Genomic DNA, 23,106 nt, shown 5'->3' on the forward strand with positions numbered 1-23,106 from the left:
TTCTTATTACATTTAAATTATTTGATGTATTTAATACACTTGTTTTTTTTTTAAATTCTGTATTACATTTCATATAACCTTGCATTCTCCAATCCTACATCATTTTGATTTCACACAATGGGTAGATATAAAAATCATATTTAAAGTTGTTTTATCACAAATTCAAAGCCACCAATGTATTCAAAAAGCCTTAAATAGACTAAATATCAAATTTCAACCCATCGCAAAACCTAAAACCCATTGAATTGATGTAAAAAAATCACACATCTCGACCAAGTTCTTGCCATCTCAGTGGAGATCTCCATTTTTCAGGCACCTTGCAAGATTCCAAAGAGAAGCAGTCTTGTAGGATGTGTGGCCTTTATTATCTATCAGCCTACACTGTGAGCCTATGGATTCTAGTCCTACTCCCGTAAAGTCACAGCAACTCCAGTAAAGTCACAGTTTCAATTCAAGAATTTTTGACAATCAGGATCCAGATCCTTGCATGCATAATTTAATGGGAAAAACAAAGTTAATGTTCTAACGTTTTTCTGTTCAGAGAAAATAAAAGAAAGAGTCGTATGCATTTGTTAATATGGTTCGTTCTTTTGTTCTTTAAGAACAAGCTGGTGAGAAAAGCATCTAAAACAAACCCAGATGACAGTCAACAAATCAAGAGGAATCACCACAAATCGAATGTCCTAATAATAAGAGACAAGTTATTTCTCTGAGTGGTGACACTGAAACAATCCACACGAGCAACCACTAGAAAAAATACACTTTCTCAAATAAACAATTCAGATTTCATCATCCTCAAATGGATCACGCTCAGGAAAGTCTCCAACCTGGAAGATGATAGCTCATAGTTAAACCTTCTGAACTCAGGAAAAGTTGAATAATACAAAAAAAACAGACTCTGCCATACATTAAGGAAAGTCAACTACACAGAACCTTATTCTCTTCACAACCATATCTAGTTAGCATTTCAAGACTTACCAAGTCGTTGGTAAGTTTAGCTCTGACAACTTAAGGACAATATATGATCCCAAGAAGAAAAACACTGCAGATCTTTCTTTGCTTTTATTTTTTTTCAGGCGTGGGCGTTGGCACTGGTGGAGTGGTGAATATAATTGTAATATTTTTCTGTTTTTACCTTTTTTATTTATCACTATCATAATGGGGAAGAAGGAACCCGTGCTGGGATGAAAGGCTTTTGCTGTTGTAAACCATACAACAACAACAACAACAACAACAACAACAACAACAAGAAAGAGATTTGAGAAGAATAAGAAGAAAGGAAGAAAGCAGTTGGACTGATTCAGCTCTGATCCAAATTGATAAAGGACTGTCGTGCAAGAAGGAGAATGCTCATAACTATAAAACTGCATCTTAATTGAACTTTACTAATCGTTAGCCCATTCAAAGTAAACAAAAGAATACAACAGTAAGTCCAAATAAATATATACTAATATCCCATTATAGCCAAAACTCCCATTAGACCAAGTCTATCTCCATCTACATACCCAAGTGGATTGGATGGGTTAGATAAGATAAAGGTAGTGCACTTGCATCAATCCCCTGGTGCGAGGAGGAGAACCTGCCGATAAATTTTTTATTTTAGTAACAATAATAGAAGGTACAAGAAGTGGATATCAACCCCTTGGTTGGCCGAATGACATATAGACCTCCTTCTTCATATGTTAATGACACTTATACATGTCTTACTTAGAAGGGGGGGGGAATTAACAAAAACCTCCCTACCGTCAACTTTCGCTACTAAGTGGAATGAAATGTCCCTTTTACGCCTGACATTGTTAAAATACTAAGTACCCCTAAAATTAAAACAAACTAAAAGACCAAAGTACTCACCAAAGCAGACTTGTTCTTGTTCTCTGAAACAGCTATAGATTACTCAAACCTTGTATCTCAAATGAAATGCAAACTCACTCGGGTTATAATTTCATGATAGGGGGAAAGGGCATGAAGTTGGATCGCATCAGCGACCTAACCAAAAACTAATCTGGTGAGGTCCTCTGTTTTATGGGTTTAAAAGCCTCAGTGAGTTGCAATCTGATTGCATCCAACATTTATATCTGTAAAACCAAATCTTATACCCAACACCCCCCCCCCCACACCCAAAAAAAAAAAAAAAAAAGGAATGCTATCAAGTTGAGAATGGGTTTTGAGTTCTTCTCTATTTCCCAGAAAAATGGCTCTTTTGAATCCGAAATGTGTTTCAAATGAAAGAGGTCCTGCCATCCTTCTCTTTGATTTCATAGTTGGGAATTAGCAAGGGTGGTATTAAACCCCTAGGAACTGGTGCAATTTTCCTTTCACTTTGGTTCGCTTTGGTGCGTAGGCTCAGGCAGAGTCTTAATGTAATTTGACTAAAAACCCTAAATGTCTCTGTTTCCATGCGATTCTTTATAAGAATCTGAATCCTTCCTCTCCAAAGCTGCCTTGACCTTGCCCCTGCCCCCACCCTTTGCTTTTCCCTTTTTTCTAAGAAATTTCCGAATCATGGATTACCAAGGGATTCAAAACATGGAATTAGTATGTGGTTGCAGATTGGGCTCTTCGGCAGGGCTGTGAGGTGGATGAGCTTAGTTGGGGCTGGGCAGGGTGGAAGTTGACTACTAAATTAACCACGGTAGTTTAGAGTTTTAATTATTAGGGTGACTGAGGGTAGTTTTGGGTTAACACCAAAGATCATATCAGGTAAGCATATTTTGGGGTTTTGACAAAATTTAACAGCAAAAGTACCACTTAACTGGGTTTATTGATTATAGGGTCCTTATTATCATCTTTCCAACAACAGCGGGGGTGTAAGTGTCATTAGCATATTAAGAGGGGGTCTAGGTACCATTCAACCAACTAAGAGGAGAGGTAACTATAATTTACCCTAATTTACCCTACATTACAAAACAAAAATCAGATTTGGTATAGTTGGATGAATAACATGTTATGTATTACTGGTTTGGTTTGTGATTGGTTTTGGTTTACCTCAACATATATTTAGAAGAATGAAGAAGTGTACTTTTAATGAATTTCAAGTTGGTTTTGGTTTCTTATTGGATCTTGGTTTGATTTAATATTTTTAAGTTCTTTCCAGTATTGGCTTTCATACCCTCTGGTATAGTTTTGGATTACAAAATCTCTATACAAAACATGATCAAAAATAAGTTCATATTGATTTGGATTTGATGTTTCACCCCATTTTGGCTGGTTCACCTCAGTTTCGGGTATATTTGGTTTGGTTTTATTGGTTCAGCCTAGTTTTGATGCCCCTCAAAGGGAAGGTGGGAGCAATGCAGAGGTTGGAGAGAGAGAAAAGAAACGTCTTGTTCTAATTTTTCTTACTTTTACCATTTTATCCCTCACTTAAGTAGTAATTCTGTACATGTTCATTAATGTTACCCATATGAACAAAAATTAACAGTTTATGGTGATAAATCATAAACAACCCCTTTATGAATTTATGATTACATTGTTTTATTTTAATCAGAAATAGGGATTTTAAATCATACCAAACACGTCTAATTATGTTTATATGCCAAATAAATATAAATTTAAATCGTACCAAAGAGAGCCTTAGCAAAGTCAAATTTCTATGGTTGAGCAAAACTTTGCTCTGTATACATTTAATTGGCTGTTCTCAGCCTGTAGATTTTATGAAATTAATTATTGAAGCTTCACTTTATGTGATACTCTGTGTCTTGCTTGTGTGACGAGAAGGGTGAGGACCTTACTATTGACAGCTAAATACCTATGGTTGAGGAACCAAGATGAGAGAGCTGAATTATGTTTATTCCCCTTTAATTCTGTAAGTCGTTCTGCTGCTGCCTCCCTCATTCAAATTTTACTGGAGCGATGTATCTTATGCTACTGAATGAAGAATAGCAGGTTGAAGTTACTCCATCCACAAGTGATTAAGCTGCGGCTTCTGTACTCCCATTCGAACCATGTATGTTCTTGAAGTTTTAGTTGGATTGAAACTTTCTCCCCCTCCATCTCACAAACACTACTGGTTTCTAGACTTCCATTCCATCTCACCTCCGCTTTGTTGATCCAATATTCTGACCACCCATTACTTCATGACACCTTTTCAAATTAAAAGTAGCTATTTTCCAAACTATGTTTCTATTTTGATGACTGAGGCCATATCTCTCCACCCAAGTATTTTAATTGATTGAAACTTGCAGCAGTTGGTTGCTACCATACAAGCTTCAATTAAACCCAACCTGATAATACTTATTTTCAAGTATTGGTTTCGTACAGACCCTAAACTGGTTATTTCTGTTCTGTATACTATGAATCTGTTTAAAAGGTTATTTGGGGCTAAGCGGATCCTAGCTTTAGCTTTACATTATAATGTCTTTTCAGGAAAACATAGATCAGAGAAGAAGTCAAATACAAACCTTCACTTTGTCTGGCCTGACCATTACACCATGAAGTGGAGGGCAATCAAAGTAGCGTTTTCCTTTTACCCTGGAATTAAAGAACAACACAAAAACAATATTAATAAAAAGCAGACTGCAGTATATATAATGTACAGAAGAAAGGAGAGGGAATAGGACAATTATCAAACAAACTGAATGGAAATCCATGTAACCAGGATGAAGTTCAATATAAGCTGTTTAATACAAACTAATCAGTAACATCTATGAGGAAATGAGGATTAATGATAAGACTTATTTCTATCTGCTATTTCCAGTTGCTAGATTATAATGACAAATTTATGTTGGAAATCACGAACCAAGAACATTAGCTGCTACATTGAATTCATGAGATTGGGACATCAATTTTCAGGATAAGATCATCATGATTGAACTATATATTTCGAAGTTGCCTCAAGGCCCAGAAGTTGTCTCAAATTCAATTCACTACAAGTATGGAACCAAATCTGAACCCCTTCCCCTTATGGCCCTCTCTTCAACACTAATGTATTGCTAAGAGCTCCGTTACACAGTTACACTACTCCATGCAAAGGTTCTGAGGAAACTCATGCTTTTACACTTAACATGTGAAGAAAAGAAATGCAACTTAAGAGGGATTCTGCTCTTAATAATAATACCAAAGTATCAAATGCATCAGCCATGGCACATCAATGAAAAGAAAGCCACATAATTGAGCAAAGCTATGACAAGTAAATATGGAATTATGATACTATATTAAAAGACATTAGAAGATGACCTCATCAATTTGTTAGCAATTACAAGCTGTAATCATGATCTTATGTATATATAAAAGATACAGATTAAATTAAGAATAAATGCAGACATTTACGTACGTGCCATCATGTTTCCCGACAGGCTCATCGTATTGTATTCCAACCCAATAACCAGGGAAAAGAGTTTCAGCTTTACCAACAAATTTGACAACTCCTCTTTTCTCTCCAGGTTCAACTTCACATCGATCTCCAACCTACATCAAGAAATAGCCTATAAAAAACTCACCATTTAAGACAACAAACCAGATCTTTTCTTAAACCTTTAAGAAGATAAATGTACATGAACTGACAGTTCTCTACATATGAAACACATCCATAAAACTATTTTATGCTTGTGTTCTTTTAATTTCTGAAAAGAGTAGAAAGAAGAAAGAGTCCACCAGAATGCATGGCTGCATGAGAGTATCCATCTAGTGAAGAGAGTACTCAGCCAATTAAGGCATCAAAACCAGACCTAGACAATCAAAGATTCCAAAGTAGTTCCCAAGTAATTTCTAGGTGGTAATTGTTAAAGAAAATTTATGTAACTCAAATGTGACATAATCATGTCATGCACAAAATGACAAGGTTTAGCCTGATCAAATCTATCCTCCAATCCTCTTACATCCACTAGTGCGGAGTTTTTCCGTCCCCAAGGCCATCATCAAGGCTATGGAATCCCTGTTCAGTAATTTCCTCTCAAAAGGCCACAAATCCTCCAATTTTCTCCATTCTCATGGGCCTCCATTTCAAAGCCAAAAGTCAACAGTGGCCTTGGGATCTGCGAGGATCTTCTCAAACTGATTTGAAAAATTGTGCCAAAGCATGGTTCCATCTGGGTTAACTCGTCCTACTCTTATCCCCTAAAGAAGGGGCACTTTTGGACCAGCCCCTCTCTCCCTCCTCCAAGGTTTGGAGAGAACTCCTCCCTTTGCCCCCTGGCCCTCTAAGCAATCTCCACTGTTACCTCTTATGGCTTTAAAATCTCCTCGTAACTTGATCCTTGGAACCCAGCGGCGTTCTCTACTCTCTTGTGGGCCCCCCACACAGTCTACTCTTCAGGCGTCCCCAAGAATAACTATCTCTCCTCCTTTATTGCTGGAGGCTCCTAGGTTCTTCCCCTTGCACCTTCTACTATCTCATCCCCCCTTTTATCCTTTTTTCCCATTCTACCTTCCCCCCTCCCGATCAAGTCAAAATCTTCTAGCTCCCCTCCCGTACTAGCTCCTTCTCTTCCTCCTCCACTTGGAACCATGTCCATTTCACTTCTCTCAATGTCTCCTGGTCCAAGCTTGTGTGATTTCCAGACCACATCCCTAAGCAAGCTTTCACTATTTGGAGGGCTCTCTCCAACTGCCTCCCGACCCAGGCTTTCGTCCTTAACTGCCACATCACTACTTAGAGTCTGAAAACATCCCCACCTCTTCTTTGATTGCTTTTTCTCTCATCCCATCTGGTATATCACTATATAATCCATTTGGCTCCATAACCATCACCCCACGTCTTTTGCAACAGAGTGTTAGTGGCTTCAGGCTGCTTTTAATGGCTCAAGTTGCCTATGTCATTGGCAATCTAATCTTCAGAACCACCATCTCCCACATCTGGTTTGAGGCGCAGCCTTTGTAGTTTTGGCAAACCATCTATATGCATGTTAGCTCTAGGATCCCCTTGCACCACCTGAAGCCACTTCCTAAATCTCTACAAAACAAGCTAATTGTCACCATCTAGGATCTTGACCCTATTTTCTTACATGCCGCCCTCAGGATGACTATTGCCACTTTGTTTTGAGTTCTTATTGTTTCTTCATACCGGGTGCCTCCCCCTCTAGAGGGTTTTCTTTTAATTTAATTATTCATTCACCCAAAATAAATGGTTTGGCCATTTAAAAAATTAGAGAGGGAAAACAAGAAAAGTTCTCAATTGCAAACCCCAGTAAGAAGGATTAACTGATTAAAGAGGTGCTAAAACTAAGCATTGTGTTATGTACCAGCCTTGTGAAATCCTTATTTTCTGTAAAAATACAGTCAGCCTGAAGGCCTAGTTTAGCATCCAAGGTGGTGAAACTAACTGAGGCATTAAAGTAGTTGACACAAACAGAATAATAGTCATCGCCGGCATCTAGGCAACCCTAAGAGTTTGAGGAAAAAATCAAAGTGATGCCACTGATCCGTCAGCGCCTTCACCTAGGCAGCCTCCCAAGTTCCAACAAAGGGTGCCGAGACTTGTATTGGATGACTATCGACACCTTGACAACCGTGAAAAGGAGTGCAAAATACAAAGATATATAAGGTTGGATGTCTATGTTACATGCCCTTAACTCTATAGAATGGAAGCAATGAAAGATGCTACAAGTAAAAAATACGTATAATCTTCTATTAACAAGAAATTGAATCATGACACAAAGAATTGAAGAACAAAATTCAGTTCAACTGCATATGGAGTTTGGGTCAAAGTTCGGATTTTGGTGGAATTTCTACAACTCCTTATCCCAACTAAATGGGGTTGGCTACAATTGTCCTTACAAGACAAAGTTTTGCAGAATTTATAATCCAAAAAAATAATACTTTTCCAAAAGAATTTCTTTTTTACCATAATTTCATTAAAAAGAACAAAATACCAACCAATATGTACCTTCCAGAAATAAATTGGTGTTATATCATTGTGTTTAAAAAATTACTAAAATATCATTGGCAATTTGCTGCATTTCAATTGGTTCAATTTTGGCTTATTCTCTGGTCAATATAAGATCGGGCAGTGAAGTAATAATCTAGCTTGTGAGTGGGAAACTACAGTTCATGAGGGATACATATAGCTAGAAGTTGTTTGTTCTCATTCTAATTTTTAAGTTCTATCTTAATTAGATTTGGTCCTTGGGCTGTTAAGGCCTATTTATACCCCACTGCAGGCAAAAGGAAACTCAGACTGAAATTATTAAATTTTATTGAGTGCAATTATTGACTGCTGTCTTTCTTCTCTGTGAGAGACCGTTGTCTCGTGTTTCAAGTCTGAATTACATTTTGCTTGCTATTTGAAGCCAAGTGCTGGGTCCTTGGTGTTTAAATTCCAAGAAGCTGTTGGTGTCTGGTGAGAAGTCCAAGCTCCTTTTGTGACTGTGGAATCATGTGTTTGAAGGTCTGCAATACAAGCTGCTGCCAGTAAGGACTGCAATAGTAAGATCCAGTAAACCCTGATCCCCTCTCCACCCCTTTGTTTTGAGTTTTTTTTATTCCAAGAACCCCCACCAAGCTACCAGTAATCCTAGATCTGCAACTCCACAGATCCATCAATCCATCAGTTTCTGTCCATACTGCAATCACAGATCCCCCTCAATAAACACATCTGATTTCCCTCTGCAGCACCTTCCTACGGAAAGAAAGATCCAAAATCAGAAATCTACTCCCTAAAATCAACTGTTCAAACTCAGTCCTTTTTTCCCCAATTTGAGCTGTGGTTCTTTGACAGGTGCTGCAGCCTGACCTTTATCCTTCTAAGGCTACATTAATAATCCTGTTGCCCATATCACTGATGTCCGTTATATCTCAAACTGAGGATATAGATAAGTGTAATTTCCAAAGAATGCCACACATACATTTGGTAGACATAGACAAGCAATATTATGACTACTCATCTCAAAATAGGTCAAAATAGGTCTAGTAATTCTAAACAGATCTAAAAAGCATAGAAGAAAATTCGACCGAAATTGTCGAAATTTCGGTCGAAATGTCTGCATTTTTAAAAAACGAAACGAAATTTCAATTATTTCGGAAAAGTATCAAATTTCGACCGAAATTTCGGAGATTTCGACCATTTCGACCTAAATTTCGACATATCAGCATTCCAACTTGTTTTTCCTTAGTTTTTGTTGATTTCTATCACATTTTCACCTAATTTTCACTACTCCTTCGCCTTCAAACACCACTTTTGCTCATTTTTAGCCTCCAAACACCTCCTAAGCCACAACAGCTACAAAGGAAACTCCAGCAACAATAGAATGTGAAGCATGAGCCACACCCAACAGTTCCAAACTTCCCCTTTTTTTATTTTTGTTTTGTTCATGCCTTAAATGATCTTGTATTGCCTTGAAATTAATATATGTTTAGCCTAGGACTATGATCTATAATTGTGTTTTGTTAAACTTATCTTTTTATTATTTGCTACCATTTTTTCATTTTTTTTATTATAATAATTATTTTCTAAAATTATGTATTTTTATTTTATGTATATATGTTATATAGGCTTTAGCTTTATATATTTGAGACACCATCACTTGATCTAGCCGGTCATTTTATTTTGTTGACTTGTTGTATATGTAATCATTCTACCAAACAATTCATGTATGTTGTTGATTCTATGCATGTATGCAATACAGTTTGCACTTGTCGGAACCAGTCATTTGTTAGTATACTTGAATGATAAATTTTCAATAGTTTTGTTTTTTACAAAATACTAGTTCCATTGTGTTTATTATGCTTGAAATAGGTAGTATACAAGAATCCAAATCATTTTGAGTCCATATGAGGCCCGAAATTGAAGTTCTAATTTTCAGAAAAAGTGTCCAGTTTCGATCGAAATTTCGACCAAAACGTCGAAATTTCGGCCTTTTGCAAGGTCGAAATTTCTTCCTTGCTAAAAAGTACCCAAATAGAAGTCAACTGCATGCTTTGCAAATTGCACATAATTCTGTATTACTATGCATATATACTAGCACACAAAAGGACTTCAGTTTATAAAGTAATTTTATTAGGGGGAAGAAAGCCTCCATCATATTCCACATCAAGCATACATTAACAGTCCTAGGAACAGGGATTCCACACCAACAGTCCAGGACGTCATTTATAGCCTATTTTTCCCATGCAGACTAAGACCATCTATACTGTTGGATATCCAAAGAATTCTGTCAAGCATATGCCAAATGTAGTTGCCCATCTAAACAATCCAGCTTCTCCCCTTGTTTTCTCATATCCCTGAACCTCAAACAGACTTCTACTTCTCAAACAATTCATAAAGCATTACTCTAACATCTGTGATGTGCCAATGTCATATTGCACATACCTAGGTTGTAATGTGGACATGTGTAAACAATAGAAGTGATGACAAATATTACCACATAGAACTGTGACTGTCTCCTTCACCTCTTACTTTTTACTAACGAGTAAGAGGTGAATTAGACCGTCTCATGTTAACTTAAGACTGTCTCCTTCACCTCTTACTTTTTACTAACGAGTAAAATTGATAGCTCATCTTTGACAGGTGTTAGAAGGGTAAAACTGTCCAGAGATAATACAGGTGCTAATCCTCGATGGGAATGGGACTGGTTAGGAGTCATTAACTTGTATAGAATTTGCATTAGTAAGTCTAATTCTAAGTCTGTTTTTTTGTTTCCTCGTTAAGTTCTACTTGTTTTTCATCTATAAATAATAAAGATTGAGGGCTGAAGACTTCACGACTTGACTGTCAAGATCCAATACCATAATCATGGCTTATTCCCTCTCTCTCATCTATACCAGCATTTCACTACAGGGAAACAATACTCACAACCATAAATATCCAGTAGTTGCAGACTCTGACAATATGAGAAGGATAGAATAATAAACAGAAAAGAAACCATACAGACCTTGATATTTGCACAAAGGTCTCCCATGTGGTCATCTGGCATCTGTAGTTACGTGGATAAATAAAAAGTCAAAGACTAGGGAAATAATCAGCTCCACAGCATCCTATTCCAACATAAGGATACGGAGAGATGGTAGCATATGAACCCAGAAGCAAGCTAAATGGATTAGCAACTTACTTTATTTTCATGACCAGATGGATTATGAGATGCTAATTTCTCTTTAAATTTCTTGTATGTACCTAAATTAATTGTGCATGTGAATTAGTAAGCAGTCAGCGTGATGCCAAAAATTTAAAATTAACAGAGACCTTATTGAATTCAAAACAAACTTATGAGTTAACATAATGAGTATCACCACGTAAATCTTATCACAAGAGCAAAAGGGGGAAAAAGCGATTTTCTTTAGAAAACGAATGCAAATAATAGAATGGCAATTTTGTAGCCTAATGAAACTGATACATCAGAAGAGTACAAAAAATACTCCTGCTTTCAAATGTTCAAATAAACTCAACTAGGTCTATCCTAACTGAATGAGATAAGCTATATTCATCATGCTGTTAATCCAAACTTAAGCTTTCAATGATTAACAAGTGACAAATTCCCCTTAGATTTTGACAAAGACATGAAGCGGTGGAGGAATATATTTTCCTGAGTTTCAAAAAAAAAAAAAAAATGTCAAATGCCATCACATTCTGGCGAGCTTGACATGAGAAATAATGTCTTACTTTATCTCTTAAGAAACTATCACAGACAGTTTCTTTCTTATCTGATGGTTCCTACATGGATAGGTGCTTATTCCAAGATCTAATGAAGTTTCATTTCCATCAGCCGGAGCATGCAACTAAATATTTCCACTTCTACATTGATATTATATAATCACCAGACGTGGGACCTGGTCCTGAAATGAAATTGATTGAGCAACCAAATGAGCTCATGCCGTAGCTGATGATGCACCCAGAGGAAATAGGCTGGAAAACCTAGGTGCAGGGCTGCTTCTAGAAACCCTTCTATTTTCCAACAGTAGTTACTGTTTTATAAACTATATGGTGTAAAGAAGATAACCTCCAAGCTAAGCTTCTAGAAGGTTCTGCCAAGTTATATTTTTCTGTTTTTGTTAGGATATAAGTGGTTTTTAGCTTCAGAATGGGGAAAGGAAAACTGCCAGGCTACATAGCATATACTACTGCCACCCTGCCTATCTGTCCAGCATATGTCATGCAGCTGGAATGCATTCTCTTCCGCTTTCCCAATTTAGAAGTTTAATAATTTTACATTAGGCAAAAGCCAAAACCCCAGTCTACATACAGGGCACGCAACTTGCAGAGACACAGGATTCAATCGATTGAGCCATTCCACTACTTGCACTTTCTGTGTGGATCTCTGGTTTGATATTAAAATGATTTCCTAGGATTGGCTGGATTCAAACCAAATCATGGATGAATTCCCAACTTTCTGATTCTCTTAGAAGTGTTTTACAGTTGTAATTCCAGGGGACTCAGATGAACCCCCCCCCCCCTATTATGTTATTGGTCTCTATTACTTGCAGGCAGCTCTCGGTACCTTTTCTGGTCAAGTACTCTGTTCCTTCAAAACTATCATTGCTGTTTCTGTTGTAGCTTCAATTGAATGAGAAATCCAAGATCCGAGATGAATAAGCTTTTAGGGCCTTTTAGGGTACAGGAGAATTTTGGCTGTAGCTGTTGGGGTTTTCTTTATACTTGGGTTAAAAGTGGGATAGAGTATAGGGTTGATTGCCTAGATTAGGATCTCCAAGTTAAGAAGTTCCTGATGGATAATTGCTGTTATGTACCTTCAAATTCTGGTCTTAAGGTTAGGGTTTTAAGGATTAAAGTTTTGAATGGGTAAAAAGGGGTGGTAATTGGACCTGAGTGTTGGAGGGGTTGTTAATGTAAGGGGTCTGCAGTCCAGGGAAAGTCTGATGGTGGAATGGTCTGACATGGATGTAGGACTGTTGGATAAGTGTTCAAATAGAGGTAGGGTTCCAAAATAGAAACAAAGGAGGGGAGGGGGATGGAGATTGCTGGCTGCAAATCACCTTGATGAAGAAGCTTTGTTCCACGCTATCGGGAAGATGGACTCATCTGAATGCAGGCTGAATCGACAGCCGTAGAGGAACATTCCGCTTAACTTCACTAGGGACCCTTTACACGAGCACCTGGAGATAACTTACCACTGCTGGAATATATTATTTGGAAGAACAACAAAATAATCTTGCTGCAATAGATGAATTTATTAATATCAATTTGTGTAGCTATTACATGAGAGGTGTGGCTTTTATAGCCTAAGAAAATACTAAATTCGTTGCCAACTTGGACTCTACTTGAAGAAACAACTTTAAATTAGAAGTCCTGATTGGAGTGTAAGAACTAACTGAATTAGAAAGTAATCTGTACAAATATTAGAAATTAGTTAGGACTGACTTTAGAAACTAACTATGACTGAATATTTAAATTAACTAATTGGACCATATAAGTTCCTAACAAAAGAATCCATCATGGTATGGTAATATGGGCAGAATTACTATACTGCACCTACGTCTACCGCAAGTGCTTCTCTGTGTTGCTGGCTGCTGGGCAGCAGGCCTGGAGTTTCTCTTGGGCCTCGTTCTTTCATTTGGAGAAGGTATTGGGACCTAAACAGTTTCTAGTATTGAATATCTTACCATTAGTGCAGGTCCAAACAGTTTATTAGTTTGCTCTACCTCCAAGGATGTCAAGCGGTACAGTTTTGGTACATCACAGAAAATGAATACCCAAAACTGGAAACCAAACCATACATTTTTGTATCTACATCTACAAAACCGTTAGTGCACTGTCACAGTAAGGCATGGTTCTGGAATAAAAATAGTAAATGTAAACAGTAAAAAGATGATATTTAATTGGTACGGTATGATTGCTGTATACAACAGTATATAAAAGGTACAAAAACAGTATAAAACGGTACAGATCCGTATAAACAGTTTTATGTGGTACAGTTTCAGTATATACCATCTGTACCATACCGTACCACAATTGAAAACATTTTTAAAAACTGTAACATACTGTTTTTGAAACAGTTCAGCACAGTACAGTTTTATACGGGCAGTTTTGGTATCAATACCAAATTGACATCCTTATCTACCTCCGCCTTCATAAACTCTTATTAGTTTAGCATGAAATTTTTGTTTTCATCTATATCCATACCCTGCTTTTTTTTATACATCTGTCCACATCAGCCTAATCGCACCCCTCATATTAGTTGAGATTTCAAAGGATTCCATCTTACAGTTTAGTCCAAATAACACATGCTCTCAACCTGGGTTTTAGATAAATCAGTAGGTATCATGTTCATTACAAAAAATGTCTTCCTTGATCCAAACATCTGTTCTAGTTTGTACCATATCATCTCTTTAATGCATGTTTTTTTCTCTTTTGACTATTCAGTTCTTTCCTGAAAAATCTTTGAAATTTCTAAACTATTCTCAATTTAGGGTTAGAATTTCTAGATGTTCAAAGTTGCACTAAGAGATAGTTGTGGGATGTGTAATTCCACACAAGAAGAAGCAGGAAAATAAAAGGGAATCAGGAAAAGTAGACAAAAATCAGTAAGGGGGCCAAAAAAAAACACGTAAACCACTTTAGAAGTGATGCTTCTGAAGCCCGTTCTAGAAACCCAGTTATCACCCAACAACAAATAAACCAAGTGCAGCCTCCAATGTATCCTATCTTAACCTATAAAAATAGAATCTACTCAAACAGAAGCCATCATCCATTTCATTAACTCATTTGTAAATTTTGGCCCAAAGAGAAATAAGGAAGTGCATGAAAAGTTTTAATCCAACCTAAGTGTGAAGCTCAAACAAATTTCTAAGAGAAATGACTAAGCCAAGAAATTTGAATTTTTGACACCAACAGAAGCTGGTTTTCCATCTCTGCCAAGTTTCATCAGAAATATAGCCAAAAAAACTTGGATTCTAATTATGGGTAATACATGCCAATACATATCAACACGAGTTGTTATAATCTGAAAATTTTCAGATTCTTTTTGAAATAGCTCGATACATATTGACATCTATTGCCACTGTGTTTCTGTGATATGATACTACTTAAATTTTAAAATACATTTTTTTTATTAAAAAATGCCCATATCACAAGGAATCGACTGTGTCGTATCACTATCACACAGTATCGGCCGATACAATGGTATACAAAAGATATACTATAGAATTAAGACTATAGAGACGTATCAGCATGTGACGTCACAATGACTAGCTGATACTTTAAACCAAGCCTGGTACAACTTAAGATAATAGCTACCACCTTGCTACATAATTGCATATGAATGTAGCTGCAGAAAAGTTTATAAATAAAGAAAAAGTTTTATAGAATAGGGACATTCTATCAAACTAGTTTTGAAATTCAGTAAATTTTAAAATAACAGACACAAAAGATTGGAAATTCGGTTTAATTTGTTGCTATCTCCATAGTATCAAAAACAACGGCCAATTAGATGTCGGATGACATCAAGTATAATAAGTTCCTCAACAATAATATATAAGATTTCAAGGGACTTGCCATCCAGTTTATCATAGGCTTCATCTGAAATTTTATATTTCTCCACCAACGACGTGTCTTCCAGCCAGCCACCAGAGGTTACTGATGAGGGGTCCAGATCTATGATGTGTAGTCGATACCTTTAATACAACAAAGACTTTATAATATAAAGATGGATAGAAATCTATTTAACAATAATGCAAACAAAATTACTGACCAAGGCTTAAATGAAGAAAGAATAACAATAAAAAATTCCTATAGGAGGACCAAAGGCAAGTTCAAGTTGTGATGTACCTAATTTATAAAAAGAAAAAAGAAATAAATAAAAGGAAGCCATAAAAGATCAGAAAAGATGAAAGACGGAAAATGCTTTTAGCAGGCATTAACAACGCAAGTAATTTAAGAAAATTAAAAAAAGGGAAATTGATATTCTCATAAATGTTTCTTGATTTTTCCATGTCATAAAACATTTATGATGCCACATGGACAGTCGAAATGTCCATACCAACTAATAGAGAGAGAACATGGTCTAGATTAGTTATGTGTCAAATTTCAGACTTATTTCAATCATATACCCCCTTTTATATTGGGTACGCCCATGCATGTGTACCAGAACTCTAGACATTAGCATACAATTCCCAACCTTGAGAGGGGTAAATTTGAAAAAAAAAAACTTAAAATTGATAGCCTAGATTTGTCTTTCAAGAAACATCACCTTTCATTATTACTGTTACATGGATAACTAAAAAACATACCCAGTGCATGAGATTACTGCCACTGTTTGTTTAGGGAGGATCATAATTAGCCCTACCCTTCTTTCGCAGAGAGGCTGTAACATGGGTAACTCCTAGTAAGAAAATACAAGGATCATTATAATTGCCAGAAGTAGATAGACTATTGAGCCTATTACACAAGGATTGAGATCTGGTTCCAGACCTGGTTTCAGTCAGGCCCAAAACTCAGACATACCATGTCTCATTTCTAGGTTTTGATCCTGGATTTTTTTTCAGCCAACCCCCCAAAAACAGAGACAACCCAGATATAGCAGTCAGCTTTGACCATGATTTAATTCCATGCTATTACATGAGTCAAATGTATACTATAATTGATAGTCAACAGATGTTTCTGGAGAGAGAATAAACAAGAAGAATCCACTAGTAATTGCAAGACCCATTTGCAACTCATTTGTCCTGCATCCATGCAATGTTAGTTGAGTAAATATCATACAAGAATGAATCAAGTTTCTCAAGCACCAAATTCAAGCACCAAATTCTCAACCCTTTCTGCTCTAAGCTGATAATGGTAAATTTAGAGGATGTGGAGAAAACCTGTTAAGAGTCTCACAAAACAACCAAGCATATGCCATTAATAGTTTACTAAGCATAGCAAAAAACACAGTATGATAGCTGCAATCATGAAAGAGGCATATTTGGAACCTGCAATTTAAACCTCACATATTGAAACTCTTTTAGCAAGCCATTTACTTTTGGACATGGTAAGTCTTATAATCAGCGGAGTAGCTCAGCCAATGGATAAGATCAAATTCATGGCCACAAGCATATTATCAAAGTGCCCCCTAAGCGATGCCTAGGCATCAAGGCTTTTTGGCAAGCCTAGGCATTGGGCCGCTATATGTACACGCAGAAAATTAACCAGTTTGTGTCTCTAGGTGATGCCTTAGGTGCCATAAGATGCTATAAGGACTGGGCAGTTGGTTTTTGGACAATATATGTTCGGTTTCATTTTTTTGGGTTTTTAATTGATAAAAAAATTATGATGAACCGTTGTTCGACCAGCTATGATGTACGGTGCAGAGTGTTGGGCTGTTAAAAAGAATCATATAGATAAACTCAGTGTAGCAGAAATGAAGATGCTAAGATGGATGAGTGGCAAAACTAGGATGGATAAGATAAGAAACGATCATATTAGAGTTGGTCTGGGAGTTGCTCCCATAAGTGATAAGCTTAGAGAAAGTCGTTTGAGGTGGCACGGCCACGTTCAACGGAGACCTATAAATGCTCCTGTATGGAGAAGTGATATAATCCATATTGAAGGAACTAGAAGAGCTAGGGGTAGACCTAAGATAACCTTAGGAGAAGTGGTGAGAAAGGATATGTATAGCTTAGGCCTTGTATCTAGCATGGCCTCGAACAGAACTGATTGGAGGGCAAGAATCCATGTAGCCGACCCCATTTAGTTGGGACAAGGCTTATTGTTGTTGTTGTTGTAATTGATAAAAAAGTATTCCACAATAGGACACATTATTGATAGTTTACTATGTAGATGAGAAGCATGGGAACGATTTAGGATAGAAAAGAAGGAAAAAGAAAAACCTAAAAAAAACAAATCATGAAATTTATAGTGTCAATTGGGGTTTTAAAATAGAAAAAGAGGTAAGCATAATTACTACTTCCATATTTATATAAACATATGTTATTATACTATTTTTCCACTATAGTCTAATGAGATGATCTTATGTTAGTTTTGCTCTTTTGATGAATATCTTGCATTCGTATGACTCTAAAATATTTGTTTAGCTTATAAGTAGAACGCTTTGTTCATTAAAGCAAAGCCATGCAACCGCCTAATGTCCAAGGCACTTTGGGAACCCTCAGACACCGTGGTTGATTTAATGCTTGAATAACTATGGCCACAAGTTAGACAACAATGCTAATATCAAATTAAGTATGGTATTAATCTACCTCTAAAAGACCTAGGCAACCTGCCACTATGTAAGAGTTGTCTCCCCGATACCCACAACCATATCCCGTCCTAAGTATATTTTAAAAATAACAATAATAATAGAAAGTGTAGAACATTATAGTAATAGTAGTAACAGTAGTATCATTAACCAAAAAAAGAAAAAAATTGATAACAACATTGAGACATGAAACTTGTGCAAAGAGTAACTTATAAATGTTATCAGGAAGAATTGTTCCATGGAAGTTATACCACCATGAATACAAAAAGCTTTGAGTTCACAGTTCATTGGACCTTATATTTCTGACTATTGGTAACATATTTGTATGAATAAATACAAATAGATATGTGTGGGGGGAGAGAGAGAGAGAGAGAGAGAAAGAGACCCATCCTGTGGAGAGTAAAATCCTAGCGGTCTCATATCATCATTTAAATCAGAAACTTTCGTTCCTGTGTCATCATAAAGGCCAAGGGACATTGAATTAACAGAAGTACCGCACTTCTTCCAGAGCTTCTCTTTGACATATTCAACAGTCATCTGAAAGCAAGGTAGAAAGATGTACAGGTCAATGCAACTACAATCAATAGTTTGAAAATCAAGAATCAAAGTATTCTACTTTTGATATTCTAAAAGGTGAAAACTAACAGCATTCAACACAAAACAGCAATAGATGTAATAAATAAGCAGATGAAAGCAACATTGATTGATCTCAGATCCTGTGGCTCAGCAAGGAAACTTGCTCTTATCGCTATTACAAAGCATTTAGCACATCACTTTCATATACATAAGCCATTTTGTGCAGCTTGCCAGTGTCATGCCCATGTTTATGTATCATATAAGAGTACTATATATGAACATACATGCATTGGATTAGGATCAGATAGTGGAATTAACATATTCGCATTCAATTATATTCGGAGAGATTCAGATAATGTCCTATTAGTTTCCAGAGGGAATTACGCAAATTCAGATAGTTTCTGGATTATATACATATCTTTCTTAATGGGCATAAACATAGATCAAATACAAGATTTTGACTACCTGTTGACATCTTTGTTATTTTATATACTAGGTTAGGCTTAGAGTGGAGAGCAGATTATCCTAAACATTATTAGACGGATTTGGATTCTCCTAACGGATATAGGTTCAGACGACTGCAGATTTCTGTTATTCATTTATACTCCTAGCACTGCATATCAAAAGCACTAGGATAATTAATCCATTTATGTTCAATTAAACTGATCGATCACATCTGCATAAACGGTGGGAGGACCAGACCTACCTAGTCACTAAAAGAAAATTTGTGTGCTAACAATCTTATGTAGTGTGATGATAGATTACTAATTTGTGGTTTTTTTTTTTTTTTTTTGTCTTTTAATATAATGGTAGGCTAAGCAGGATGACCAATTAGCTGGCTGTCATTATTATAGTTTGAAGCTAACATAAGTACAGTACTACAGTTGAAAGCTGCAGTTATATTGACAGTATCATGGACATAAAGATGCATCTGTGACTGGAGCTTAGCTAGACACCAAGATAATCAGTAAGGTCTAATGCCTTTGATCATAGCTGAAGTATTTCAATGACAATGGATCACCATAAATCCTTAGACTAATGAGGGTGTAGAGATTTTAGGAAACTTCAGATATGCTTAGACTGCTGTGTCAGTAACTGATCCAGCCAGCAGGATGAAACCATGGACCAGGAACACAGAGCAAAGAAGACCAGCTAATATTATCAAGACAAGTTCACATATTTTTGTAAATATCTATAATAGGGGCAAAAAGGATAAAGTAGCACCAAGAAACACAGCAGTAGAATAGCAACACCGGCAAACTAGTATGAAATTGTGAAAAGGTGCCAGTTTTTAACCCCAAGCCCTCAAAGTGGATTAATTATTGATAGAAAGACTGGAAAACCAGCTAAGAAAATGCTATGCACTTGACTTTAAACACATGGGTTGGCATATATATGTAGTAGCTGTATGGATTGGTATAGATAGATGGAAACAGCGGCACCGGGAGCAAAGGAAAGACGGAGGGGGCCCGCCGGGCGCCGGGGGGGCCGCCGCCAAAACGTGGGCCGACGGTGTGGCTCCGGAGGTGCTCATGGGCCCCAGTGCTGGCCCGCCGTCAACACGGGATAGATAGATTAAGAAGTTACACACATTATGAAATAGATTGTAGGTGGTTTTATGGGATAGAGAGTCAGTAATAGTGGAATAGGAGCAATTATGGATGTGGACGTATTCTAGGAAGTGATCAGGTAGGTGGTTATGTGCATAGTATTGTACACCATATATGTTGTGTTATAAAAAAGAAAAGCAAACTTTTGGATCCCTAAATTATCTTTAAAAGAGGTGAGGTAAGGCTTCCTCACCCAAGGCAGACCACAAGGCTATGTAAATAAAGCCAGAACCCGTACTTCCTCTCCTAGCTTTTCTATCTTCCCTCTTTTTATCTTTTATTCCCTGTTGTCTCTACTCCCCATCTTGAACACATTTCAAAAAAGAACCTCATCACAAGCACAAACCTTATTATTAGATTACAAGTCAAAGTATTCAATTGCTGGATTCTTAGCAGTTGCCCATGTGTCTATGACAATTGTCAGACAAGTTACAACGCAAAACCTAGCACAGGATTAAACTTTTTGTATTTTCCATTTGTGTAAACTTGCAAGGTAAAGTAAAGTCATTGGCATCAAGCCAACAGATTTGAAATTAACTTCCAAAGGCAAAAAACATTCCTGATTCCATTTTTTTTAAGAATCAGATTACACCACATTTTCCAACTTTTAACCAATAAACAAGCTGTCCAATTTGAATTAGAGTCGGATATCAACAAAAAAGAAGAAGTACATATATAATCATTCTATCAGACGATTCTCTGATGAAAGTTTCAGGTTAAATAATTTGTGAAATGATAAGAACATCTGAAGCAAGACTGAGTTTGAAGTGCAGTTGAAGTATTGAAGCCAGAAGTGAGGCCAGAAAGTGAGATCGAAATGTAGTTTGAACTATACCTCAAGTGAGAAGCGAACATCAGCAGAGAAAGTCTTGAGGTTAGAATGAGTTACTCGGAGAAGGACCGACTCGTCCACCGGAAGCTGCAACTTCGACGCCATCGCTGGTGATTTCGAATCACTTCGCTTCTCTTTGATCTTTCTTTTTCTTTTTCTTTTTCTTTTTCTTTTCGTGTCTTTTTTTTTTTTTTTTCTTTTTCTTTTTTTTTTTTTCTTTTTTTTTTTTTCTTTTAAGAAAATTGCATTGGAACCTAAAATAAAGGCATTAAAGCACTGACACCCTACTTTACGTTTAAAAAGTACAAAGAACCTCAAAATTAAATTTTCATTGGATGTATTTGTCAAATTTATCACTAAAAATAGTTAAATTATTGTTTATTTTAAAAAATATCTCTATAGTAAATCTGAAAGGTTTTCAGTGATAAATTGAACAAATATATCCAATGAAAATTCAATTTTTGGGTTAATGTATTTTTTAAACATAAAGTGGGGTGTCAGTGCTTTAATGCCTCCATTTTGGGGTGTCAGTGCAATTTGCTCCTTTTTTTTTTTTTTTTATTTTTTAGCCCTTTACCATTAGCTATTTCACTTCATAATTTTTTTGTGTGTTGACTGTCCTGAGAAGAAACTTCCCGATGGAAACTGGAAAATTTAGCCAAGTTTCCAATGATTTTCTCCCCCATCTTTTGGGGGGCAAGAGTTTGGGGTAGCAAAGGAAACTGTCTAATCAAACTCTTATTAGTTGGGATAAGTCTTGTCATCCTCATAATATTGGAGGGCTAAGGGTTTAGAGTGGAACATGTGTGGAGATTGATCTCAAAACCAGACCCAATTTGGGCAAAGGTAATTAAGGGAAATAATTTCTTAATTCATCTTTTTTCTTTTGGGAAGGTGGTAGCTGAACCAACTTGTGCATATGTTAGCTAAATGGTTATAAATATCTACCATCAGATCTATTAACTAAATCTGAATTGTCCAATAAAATTATTATTTTTCCTCCTATTGTTTATGGGTTAGTTAAGTTAACCTTCTATCATTGGTAAATTCTCAAAAAGAAAAGAAGAAAAACAACATTAATGGTTAGAGTAACGTGTCTTTCTTCTTCATATGTTCCTTATCTATTTTTTTCTCTATTCCTTATAACGAGCAAAACAACTCTCCTAATTGACTGTATAAACATGTAGTATGTATATACGAAATAACGAAATCACAAATTTCACACTAGAAGGCTCCAAATCAGAATTTATTCACATTAGATATTTTTCTCCCAGGAATAATTGAAGAGACTTATCTCCAGTCACCAACATTGGCATAAAAAAAGTAGGAATGGATAAATAACACATAAATCGAGGGCTATGTGGATCCTCGGACATATATGAAATGGAATAAAGATGGACCAATCTACTTATGGATGTAACCACAATTAACATCACTACGGTCGGGCTATCGAACACGGGGTCAAAAGTGAATTACTAGTCGGACCAAGCAAGAACCAAGGAAGGGATGAGCCACCACACATTCCCTCACCCAAAAAAAAAAATTTTCTTGAGAATAATAGGATGTGCGATAATGGAGAGATAATTTAGCAAATATAGTTGAGAACCCAAGTAGGAAAGCAGCGATATTTGTTGTGAGAAACATCGAGAGGGTTTGCGAGTGAGACAAGAGAAAAGGATGTGGGTAGGACAAGAGATCTGATATTCTGTCATCGAGAGGGTTTCTGAGTGAGACGAGAGAAAATGAGGTACATGTGAAACGAGATTTCTTTTTCACTTCTTCGAGATGACAACAAAAGAAGTATTGGAATCATAGGGTTTTCAATGATGACCTCCCAGCTTGATGAATGCAAGTGAAAGGGTTTCAGTGAAGACAATAGAGAAGAAACACAAGAAGAAGAAAGAGACATTACCACCAATGAGAATCCACAACCAATGATATTAGGTTAAATCTAACTAACCCATAAATAATGGGAGGAAAATGAGTATTTTATTGGACGATTTAGATTTAGTTTAACAAATCTGATGGT

At 36.5% G+C, this 23,106-nt stretch overlaps 1 protein-coding gene across 2 annotated transcripts; it reads right to left on the bottom strand.

The window, feature by feature from the left end:
• Window positions 1-330: 330 nt before the first annotated feature.
• EMB2804 (tubulin folding cofactor B) lies at window positions 331-21,239 on the bottom strand. 2 transcript variants are annotated; one of them, XM_089136729.1, is made up of 8 exons: window positions 21,081-21,239; window positions 18,445-18,596; window positions 15,380-15,498; window positions 10,983-11,044; window positions 10,806-10,847; window positions 5,273-5,406; window positions 4,401-4,470; window positions 331-827 (listed from the first exon to the last, which is right to left on the bottom strand). In XM_089136729.1, exons 1-8 carry the CDS (start codon window positions 21,180-21,182, stop codon window positions 780-782), a joined length of 729 nt encoding a protein of 242 aa, XP_088992855.1. In that variant the 5' UTR covers window positions 21,183-21,239; the 3' UTR covers window positions 331-779. The 2 variants fall into 2 exon arrangements, with proteins under 2 accessions (XP_088992855.1, XP_088992856.1); XM_089136730.1 differs by lacking the exon at window positions 331-827 and adding an exon at window positions 1,286-1,579.
• Window positions 21,240-23,106: the final 1,867 nt, after the last annotated feature.

The sequence above is a fragment of the Hakea prostrata genome, chromosome 10 (genome assembly GCF_041222555.1).
Source record: "Hakea prostrata isolate BN-2017 chromosome 10, UWA_Hpros_2, whole genome shotgun sequence".
In the NCBI taxonomy this organism is placed as follows: domain Eukaryota; kingdom Viridiplantae; phylum Streptophyta; class Magnoliopsida; order Proteales; family Proteaceae; genus Hakea; species Hakea prostrata.